The 11,536-nt window shown below is 32.9% G+C and overlaps 1 protein-coding gene across 1 annotated transcript; it reads left to right on the forward strand.

The window, feature by feature from the left end:
• Positions 1-463: 463 nt before the first annotated feature.
• or (AP-3 complex subunit sigma-2 or) lies at positions 464-6,950 on the forward strand. Its single transcript, XM_089712057.1, has 6 exons — positions 464-695; positions 2,591-2,682; positions 3,167-3,278; positions 3,695-3,874; positions 5,774-5,881; positions 6,642-6,950. The coding sequence occupies exons 1-6, from the start codon at positions 627-629 to the stop codon at positions 6,654-6,656; spliced, it is 576 nt and encodes a 191-aa protein (XP_089568183.1). The 5' UTR covers positions 464-626; the 3' UTR covers positions 6,657-6,950.
• The last annotated feature ends 4,586 nt before the right edge of the window (positions 6,951-11,536 follow it).

Consider the following 11,536-nt stretch of genomic DNA (forward strand, 5'->3'; position numbering starts at 1 on the left):
TCACAGAATCTACTTTTTATAATAATTTTTAAGATTTAATTACAATTTTAAACTACGTTTACTCATTCGATTGGATTTACATATTCATTAAATTTTACATCATGAAATATTAAATTAAACTACTTAAATAAAGAAAGTCGTGTTAGTTACTCCACTTATAAGTTATAATAACTCAAGAACGGCTGAACCGATTTAGCTGAAAATTGGCAGGGAGGTAGTTTAGAGCCAGGAGAAGGACATAGGATACTAAATATGTACCACGGGCGAAGCCGGGGCGGACCACTAGTATTTATTAAAATACATATTCTACATCATTATCTATTAAAATATAGAACAGCAATAAACGGTTTAAATAAATGAATAAAATATATGAACGCGAGGATACGACCTGTCAATTAATTTAAATGACATTGACATTTGACAGTAAACATCGATGTCGCCCACCGTCGCCTGTCAAGTGTCAATGTCGCTGTTCTGTTCGCTTATTATCGAGTCGCTACATTTCTAACTTTCACAAATACAAAATACCTATATTTTAACATTTCGATAAAGTTCCTGTATAATTTTAATTATATGCGTAGTTTATATACTAATGTTGTGCAACTGTAGCTAGCTCAATTATCAAAATGATAAAAGCAATTTTAGTGTTCAATAATCATGGAAAGCCGAGATTATCAAAATTTTATCAATACTTTGTAAGTATTTACTAATTATTTCAATTACAATCTACGTTTTTATTTACATTCTTCAAATAAATATAGACATAACAAAGTGTTTGTATATTGTGTATAACAATATATAACTTGAACGGAGTTTGCGCAGAAACTTTAGTTCCGAAAAGCGTTACTAGGTTTCAAGTATTGATTTTCCGAGGGTGTAGACAGGACAATGAAGAGCAAAAAGAGAGTTCGCGCATGAGCATTAGTCCCGAAAAGCGAAGCTAGGAGTCGGTTTCAAGTATTGATTTTCTTTTTGGCTGGGGAGGACAATGAATAGCACGTCTCTTTGCCCTCAGGAAGCTTTAGAGTCAAGACCCAGTTCAAATAATTTCAAAAAAATGCTTTTTATTAGCAAGTTAATAGTTAAATTCAATATGTATGTGGTATTGCTGTTATAATGTGAGTATATTTAATTAATAATTGAATATATAGGGTGGGGTATTATTTTAAACCTTCATAAATGTTTTAATCACATTTGGATATCATTTATTTATTCATTTATATCATTTTTCACTATTTTGTTTTACTTTTTGGTATAAGTTTCATCATATTAATCACAAAAGCCAACATTTTTTTGTTCTAAGACTAAAGAGCCTTTGTAAAATTTTTTTATGGCATAGCAAGTTTAGGGACAGGTGGACCTGATGTTTAGTGGTCACCACACCCAAAAATGCTTGTAATATTGGTACAGTTATAGGTGCAAAAAATATAGAAAAATCAATATACAGGGTGTGGCATTATGAATAGATACCCTGGTAATGGTATAGAGGTGTTGTAGTTCAGAATTGTGAATTTTATGTTTAACTAGCAATGCCCTGCGGTTTCACCCGCATAGATAGCGATATCGTGACAGTGAAAAGTCTACTATAGGTCGGACTATAGGTTTAATTTTTAATCACATAAAAATCACCTTTACCCCGTCCCGCACTACGGCCTGCTCGAACAGTATACCTACTATTTTCTGTAGATTGATACTTTTAAAAATTCGTTATATCTTTTGAATGGAATATCCAATTCTTTTCATTTAAAAAGTATTTTGCTGGTATTGAAACAGTCTATAATAAAACATCATTTAATGGGATAAGGATTAATATATGTGTATGGATAACATGGTTTGATTACTGTCGGCACTTCTATTTACTTTGAAAATGTAAAAAAGTTGTTGTAGTAACATAACTACTGAAGATGGACATATGGTATCGCGGACTTTCTTGTAGATATTGATCCATTCTATAATACCGTAGAACATTTTTTGTTCTATCTTCCATAGATTCCGCAGCGCACGCGATGACAGAACTTTTATTGAGGAATTTTTTACACCTTGGGTTACATTATTGCATTTTTGGTAAAGATCTCTATTTTTTTTCAAAATGCAATATAGCCTATGTTGCTCAGTGAAGATGCAGCTTTCTAATGGTGAAAGAATTTTTTAAATCGGTCCAGTAGTTTATGCGTGAAAACCATACATACATACATACATACATACATACTTACAAACTTTTCCTCTTTATAATATTAGTATAGATAAAAGCAGGGAATATATCTTGAACACAGAGATATATTAGATAATTTCGAAAATTAAAAAAAAAAGATTTTTTCTCATGGTATGTCTGCAAAGCAAATATTTCTATTTATTTATTTTTGGCGTAGCATTCCTGGATAGATTCACTATCCAATAAAAAACATTATTTGTATTTGCGCATGCTTTTTTTTTAAACAAAGATGTAGCTATAATTTCCTGTAATTGCTATAACCTGTTTGTAGACATGCAAACATTTTGTTCTTTGTATTTGTCAGCACTGTTTTTAGGAATTGGTAAAATGGGCGGGGTCAGGGCGAACTGGTAGTAAATAATATTCCTTTGTTAACAGAATGAAGATATGCAACAGCAGATTATCAAAGAGACTTTCCAGCTAGTTTCGAAGCGAGACGACAATGTGTGCAACTTCTTAGAGGGAGGCAGGTCGGTATTTATTTACTTTTTCATCTTCGTTGACAATAAGGCTGATGGACGCTGATATTTAGTGGGAGCTATAGTGCCTTGTCCGCTGCGAACAGGCCTTATTTGTGCTGAATGTTTGACTCCCAAAAATAATTTTCAAAATCACTTCATCCAGCCAAAGTTGGTCAAAATAGACAACAGAAATATATTTTTATTTGAATAGAAAAAAATATAACTATGTATATACAGAAAAAAAAAGTTGTTTGTCTGTAAAGTCGATTTACTGACGATAGTTGAACGTGACAACGTCCGATTGTGCTTCTTTGTCGCTCGTTCCGCGCTCTCGCTTGCACTTCAAGCTTCATGGAACGCCTCAGAGCGAGGTAACGCCGCATGAGTCATGTTTTTTTGTGCGTGTAGCCGGCTCTATCGAATTATAAGACGTTCAAAAAGTGAAATTTTTATAGACAACTGAACAGGAAGTTAAATATTTGTTTTGTTCCAGTCTCATCGGTGGATCTGATTATAAACTAATCTATAGGCACTATGCAACACTATACTTCGTGTTTTGCGTCGACTCCTCCGAGAGTGAGCTTGGCATTTTGGATCTTATTCAGGTAAGCTTATGATTTAAATTTGAATAATTTGATTGTACTTTGTTGTTTCCGTTTTTTATTGTGTCCAATCTTAAGATTCAAATATTTTTAACTACCTTTCTTTTTGCCTACAAAATTTTTTTGGCGCAAAGAATACAAAATAAGTTTCACTATTTACTACTACATATAGAAATCTTTCAAATGAACACAAAAAATGTGATTTTTTAAAGTTGGATGCCAAGTTCATATAGTTATGAGGGATTTCCTGGATAAAACCTATCTTTGTCCTTTCTCAAGCTATTCCTGTAGCAAATTGATGTAAGTAGTACTCTTTGAAATTAGCCTGTACTGCATACAGACAAACAGACAAAAACTCTAAAAACTGCGTGTAAGAAATAGGGCACAGCTAATAAATTTGGCAATAATATCAAATCCAGGTGTTCGTCGAAACGCTAGACAAGTGTTTCGAGAATGTATGCGAGCTGGACCTGATCTTCCACGCGGATGCTGCTCATCAAGTTCTGGACGAACTGGTGATGGGGGGTATGGTGCTACAGACAAATATGGCGGATATATTGTGTAGACTGCAGGAGCAGAATAAGATGCAGAAGGCTGAGGTAATTTTTATTTATTTTATTTATAACACTTCATTGTACAAAACAATGTAGGAAATGTGGTACAAATTAATGAGGTACATACAAAAATTTTGCACAATAGGCGGCCTTATTGCTTGCAGCAATCTCTGCCAGGCAACCTGGTAGGAAAGGAAATGTGAGAAGAATAAGGATAGCGCAAAAAAAAAGAAATAAAAGAAAGAATATATTAAAGAAATGCCTACAATGAAATGCCTGTAATTTTGGGGGTAGTTTGGTAAAATGTTGGTAATCTTCAATATATTTTTTATTACATAATATATGTTATTGTTTTTAACTTACTACAAGAGGAGGGTTATGTTTTTTAAGTGTATGTATAATTATTTAATTGGCACGCCCTACAGCCCTAACCGAAATTGATTTATGAGGTGTTTTTGCAATCAGTTTTTGCAGTTGTATTGTATTTTTTGTTTTAAAGATTTCTATATGCATTTAGTAAAGGTAAATAAAGGTTCTAGCATTAAAAAAAAAAGTAAAGGTTAAAAAGCTACTTGGTAATGATGAAGCTTGCTAATGGTCAAAGATTTTTTAAAATGGGTGGAGTCGATTTTGACTTAATTTGTTAAACAAAAATAAAAATACACTTTTCGCGAAATCTGGCTCAAATTTAATTAAGCTTATAATGTACTAGCGGTCCGCCCCGGCTTCGCCCGTGGAACATATTTCGCAATAATAGGTAGCCTATGTTCTTTCTCAGGGTCTAAAGATTATCTGTGCCAAATTTCATCAAAATCGGTCCAGTAGTTTATGCGTGAAAACCATACATACATACAAACCTTTCCTCTTTATAATATTAGTATAGATATCAAATCTAAACTATTTAAGTATTTATTTATTATGTTTTCTATTGGTATGATTTAACAAACAACTTATTGTGTAAGATACAATAACATATTCCTTATATTACATATTTTCTAATTGTGTAACTGTGTTGGTAGTATATTATGTATGTCTTGCCTATGTTTAGTGTTTTATGTTCTACATTATACGCGATTGTTTTTCGAAATAAAGAGAAACTTTCTGAAAATTCAAAATGTATAAAATGTGGCTAGTGTAATAAATATGTCTTGTTTTTTTAAATAATTTATTTACTGTTTTACCAAATATATAAATCTTCATAATGACATGAAAAATAAGAAGAATTAATAGCGAATCGTCTGGGCCATCGTTTCGGCGTGTGCGTACAGTGTCACACGACAAAACGATGGTCCGGACGCGACGCTAAAACCATCGAAAATAGAAGAGAAGAGAAGATAGAGAAGGATAGAAATTCAAGAAAAAGAAAGAAAAAATTGAAGTGGGAAATAGAAGAAAAAAGAAAATAAACGTTTAAATGTATATTTATTTTGTGTATCATGTTGCTGAACATATGTGTTGATGTAAACCAATGGAATAAAAAAATTGTCCGAAGTAAAACTCTGCCTACGTGTGTATAAGGCAGAGTTTCCTAACGAGCGATACGATAGCTTTTGAACATTACTGCTACGAAATAAGGTCTGTTTTCAATTAACCGTGGCATAAAAATTATTTTGATAAATTATTGAATCACAATAAATCATTTTAGTTAATTTGAATTTGAATTTGAAAAAATTTAAATTTTTGACAACCTTTTAATACGCGTTTAATTGTGCGTAGAAGTATATATAAATACTAGTGGTCCGCCCCGGCTTCGCCCGTGGTACCTACATGTTTAAACTATCCTATCTCTCAAGTTGGATCGAACTGCACATGGTGTGCGAATTTTATTATAATCGGTTAAGTGGTTTAGGAGTCCATTGAGGACAAACATTGTGACACGAGATTTATATATATTAAGATGTATATTATAGTACGTCAATAGCTTTAATTAATAAATACTTTCAGGCTGGTTTATCAGCGGCGCCGGCCAGGGCAGTGTCGGCTGTGAAAAGTATGAATTTGCCTCAACAGTTACGAGACATGAAGTTACCCGACCTCCCGCAAGCTATAAAGGTAAGATGGGTCTTTTAAACTTATTATTATTTGCGAATAAAATGTTTTAAAAGGGTTTCTTTTTTTATTTTCGATTTAAAAGTAGATTTATTTATTTTTTAAACGATTTGAACTTAAAACAATCAACTTTAATGTAATTATATTCACACTCAAATCTTGCTAAAATATATAGATAATATCTGTTATGTCTATTACTAGCTTTCCGCCCGCGGCTTTGCCCGCTTTGCCTAAAACCTAATAAATTATATACAAAAACCTTCCTTGAGAACCACTCTATCTATTAAAAAAACTGCATCAAAATCCCTTGCGTAGTTTTAAAGATTTAAGCATACAAAGGGACATAGGGACAGGGAAAGCGACATTGTTTTATACTATGTAGTGATAAACAGCTATTTGTATAGAATGCAAGTGTCATTTCTTTTGCATAAAATAAAAATTGTCAGTCATGTTAAATTACTTTTATTTATTGACTGACCTTTGCCTTTTTTATTATTTGACGGCTTGGTTGGTAGTGGCCCTGCCTTCCAAGCCAGAGGTCGTGGGTTCGATTCCCACCTGGGGCAAATATTTGAGTGATGAACATAGATGTTTGCTCTGTGTCTGGGTGTTTATTATCTATATAAGTATTTATTTAAAAATTATATATGTATGTTTATCAGCCATCTGGTTTCCATAACACAAGCGAAAGCTTAGTATGGGATCAGATCGTGCCGTGTGTGAAAATTGTCCCGAAATATTATTAAATATTATTATATTCCAGGATCTGAAGTTCTGACCAACGCAGCAGGCGTACACCGGCACGCCGGTCGCCATAGCAACGAACATCCTAACATCCATCTACCCGCAAAACGACAAATATCAAAACATACAGAAACAAGACAATTTTAAGTTTTTCGGCTCAGAATCTCTAAGTACGAGGTTTTCAGAGACATTTTCGGAAAATTATCAACAGACGGACGGTGTTAATTTTCCAAATTACGAAAGTAATAGCGCAGATGGTTATCAAGACTTGAGGGGGACGGTCGAAGGGGGGTACGGGGAAAAGAAAAAGAAGAAAAAAAGAAATAAACATTGATTTTTTGTAGTTTTTTTTGAAGTGAAACTTGTTTTGGCGCGTTATGAGTAAAATTTCAAGCGTCATGGCAATACTGCCACGTCATGGAAAATGACGACGATTTTGGTTACTTTGAATCTTAAGAAGTTTCACTTTTGACACGTGTGCTCGGCACACACGCACTTTCTTTTTAGATAGAAAGGCCAGTAAACAAATGATGAGTGTAATTGGGGAATGAAATGGCTGAACTACGAAAACGACTTATATATTTATATAAATTAGTTGTTTCTAAAATAGTTGGCATGGATTATGCAATATTAAAACAAAAATCACGAAGTGGTGTCGTTTTAAATGTTTAGAAATTCGTTAATACTATAAAAATATTTTTCTACCCTTCTTGTGTCGTAATCGTCCAACAATGTTTTTTTTCCTTTCTTTGAGATTACGTTCTTGTGTGTCATATATGTATTTTTATGTTATAAAAATAAAACAGATGCTCTCTTTTAAAAGTCGGTTAAAAATCCTGTCCCTAGTCTTGTAACTACGAAAACTAGCATATCTAAAAATTGGCGGCAATGATAAGAACTTTTTAAAATTGTTCGAATTTATGAAACATTCCCTGCCCCCCTAGTCAAGTGGCTTTCTGTTAGCGTAGCGTTCAATAGAATAGACTACGAATGTATGAGATTGACGTAGGCTGTAGATAAACGTATCTACAGGTTACGTCAATCTCATACATTCGTAGTCTATTCTATTGAACGCTACGCTAACAGAAAGCCACTTGACTAGGGGGGCTGTTTTGTTGTCAAATACGCTATGGCGGGAAAAGTGTTGCAATGTTTTAATTTTATTATGTACTCTAATAGATTTAAGAAATATATTATATATAAAATGTTTGATTTTGTTTTATTTAAACCCAAATTTCTTCCATCTACTCATATTGACTTGAAATCTATGCTAATACTAGCGGTCCGCCCCGGCTTCGCCCGTGGTACATGTTTACCATCCTCGTACTTCAAGGAATATAATAAAAAAAAAATTATCGAAATCGGTTCAGCCGTTCTCGAGTTATGCGCTTACCAACACATTTTGCGATTCATTTTTATATATAAGATTATAAAGCTGAAAGTTTGTTATTTGAACGCGCTAATCTCGGGAACTACGGGTCCGATTTGAAAAATTCTTTCGGTGTTAGTAGTCTGTGGTGTTAGATAGCCTATTTATCGAGGAAGGCTATAGGCTATATATCATCACGCTAATACCAACAGGTGCTGTGCAATTCGGGTGAAACCGCGGGGCACAGCTAGTATTAAATAAAAACTAATGAAAGGTATGCTTGTATTAGTGAGAAAAATATGTAGCTTCCTATTGATGAAATCTTTTTCAAAATTGGTCCAGTTAATTGAATAACAGCTAGAATGATTCCTTACCAAGGAAGGGTTTAGAAAGGAAAAAACAAAATTTTATTCAATACACGAACAGTATCAGAAGAAACAAAAACATACACAATATGAAAATACAACAATAAAAAATAGCATTTAACGTACTGCCGCTCCAATCGCTTCAGAGAGGGGCCACTGAAAATCAGCGTTGCAACTATATTGCAACTTATGCTGAGTGGCTACCTGACTTGGCTCCACTTTTCGGCTTCATTTTATTTTATTTTACTCTTTCATTTATTATACTTGTATTGTTTTGTTTCATGTTGTGTTGTTTTAATTTGAATTAAGTATTGTATTCTGTGTCAATTGTGTTTGTTATTAATTATTATTGTGGAGTCAAATAAATGATCTTTCTTTCTTTCTTTCATTTATTATCATGGGAAGATCCATTATGATCGTTATATCTGTGCCTCCAGTGAATAAGGGAGTAAGACGAGTTATTCCCTTTGGTTTTTATTGCACCATTGGATTCAGCTCGTCAAAATACACAACATATCAAAAGGTCATATCTCTAGCTGCGTCCTAACCCATTTTTTCGAATGACCCAAACGGTATAAGTAGGGTGTGATTAACGGTATAAGTTACCTTATCCATCATTTTAAACAATCGCAAAGGAACTATTCGTCTCGAGTCAAAAGTACCCACGAACACAAAGACGTATGTGTGGTTATACTTTTTGAATGAAGACTTAATTCATTTTGTTCCATCAGTCCTAACACTATTTTTGGTATAAACGCATTTGTGTCATTTTTCTAACATGAGCATAAAGGAACAACTCTTTTAGTGTCATTGGTTCAAGTGACGACATGAGACAGTTTGGCATTAATGCCGTGTTGCTATTGGTCTATTAATTGAATACTGCACGGAAACAATACACACTAACTATTCCTTATTATTTTTAAATCGTTTTTTCAATAAATCTGCAACAACAAATCTTTATATTTTTTAAAAAAGGTATTTATCAGTTAACTTGGGATACTAATATATTTCTATGGAAATTAACTATTTTTTGCAATAGATATTAAAAATACAGTTAACACATTAAGTGCATTTAATGATATTATACTCTTTGTTTATATAAATACAGAACGATAATTGAATCATCTAAAAAAAGCCAACAAAAATGTTAAACTTATATTTTCTTCTTATACCTAATTGGGTAAGTTTTTAGAAAATAACTCGTTTTTAATCTTTTTTCAAAAAAATTATCTAACTACAATAATCAAGACAATAATACTATAGTCTATAATAGTCGCATAGAAAAAAGTATTTATAACCAGTCTTGACAATTATGAATATTGTTTTCTCCGCATATAGCGTTTAAGCCACTGTGCTTTGGTAATTTGCCTTGTTTATAGGAAAAAAATCCGCAATATCGATACTTCTTTGGTCCTGCATTTTCGTAAACATTTTATGGATACTCTGGTACCACATATTTTGAAAAAATTGGGCTATTGTCACGTAGAGTCTCTTCAAAGTGCGTGCCACAAGTCGTATTTGCATCCAAGGCACCTTCAAATCTGTGCTTAATTTTTTCATAAAATCTTTGCGGCTCAGTGTATTTTCTTTATTTATCTACATTATTTTGATATTATATGATATAGAAATTGTTAAAATTCTATATCATGCCGTAAAATATCGCCACTGACCACCTATAACTTTTCCTGTATTAACTGAACATACAGGAATATGGTTTTCGGGCTTCTCTTATCTCTTTAAAGTGCTTGTATCCTCAATGTATACCACCATGACATTGTGGCGTTGCCACTTTTATTATCTATATTTTATTATCTGTGGCGTTCCGAAACGGAACGCACTTGATCGAATTTTAAATTGATTCGACGATTCATTTTCACTAGGACAATAGTTAATAAGCAAAACGCAATACGCAGTTGATACGTATTTAATACCAATACTCAATGATTGTCTCCTGCTAACCTGTACAGACTAGACTCATTGTGGTGACTGGTGAAACATTGTATAGCATTAACAACATAGTACTGTATTATTGAAAGATCGATTAAAGGTTTATTTTACAATCTACGACTTTCATTATACATGGGTAACAAAACCCCATAACATATTCGGCTTTACTCCGGACAACATCTTCAGTCACCCAATCCCTTTGCTTGAAGTCCAAATCCAGCGGAGGACAATAATCGTCATTTACTAAAATTGAAGGTTTTTCGTCCTAGTATAAAAGTTGTCTGGATCCCATTTTATACTCAATCTATAGTATAATACTATAGATATCATGTGAAACGTGACTTGGAAAAAAATTATTCAAATAAATCACAAAATAAAAATTTGAAACAATTTTAAAAGTTACGAAAAGCCCAATTATACGTCAAAATGACGCACAACATCCTCTTTACAACCAAATGGCGGAATTCACCTGGATGAGCCAACTATGTACTGCTAGGTCTCGATGGCTAATAAGTTGGTTCTGGATTTTGCAGCGATTCGATGGTAAATATAGAAGAGTTCATACGTCAAATTTACGTAGATTGGACTTCTAGGGTTAAATGCATAAATACCTAAATGTTGTTTTGTTTTTATTACCTAATAACGATAAAAAAACCCGTTGATTTCATTCGTTTTTCAAGCTACGTGCATAGTTTTTCCACTAAAATGCCTCAATTGAGTCATAAAGTACACAAATTTCAAGCATAATAAGTCACATCATTTCTATAAAACCAAAACTGGCAATAATATAAGTCGTGTTGTGCGATTATGAACATAGTGCATAAGGGCATAAGTCGTTATATTGCAAAGAGTAAAAAAAAAATTATGTGAATACATTGAGTTATTCCATGAAGTACTCGTTCATAAGGCCACAACTACAAAAAAACACGAAAAAAGTATATTTATGGGGTTGTTACAATATGTGTTCATATGTAAAAATATAGTCTAACATCATATCTTACACATACAAGCTTAAAATTTTGAATTAATAAAGATTTAGTATTGATATATAGTTTTTTGTCTCTCCTGAAAAGTGCTGTTTTTGAGTTATTCCCTTATTCACTGGAGGCACAGATATAATCTGCATAATAATTGATGAATCTAAAATTTAAAAGCTCCGATAGATGGCGATAGACATAACCAAGGATATAATTACTGTAAATTTTTCTTTGAACACACGAATAAAGCGGCAGA

The sequence above is a fragment of the Colias philodice genome, chromosome 28 (genome assembly GCF_061535455.1).
Source record: "Colias philodice isolate Cphi_HAF_F1 chromosome 28, ilColPhil1 Martin Lab GWU primary, whole genome shotgun sequence".
Taxonomy (NCBI): domain Eukaryota; kingdom Metazoa; phylum Arthropoda; class Insecta; order Lepidoptera; family Pieridae; genus Colias; species Colias philodice.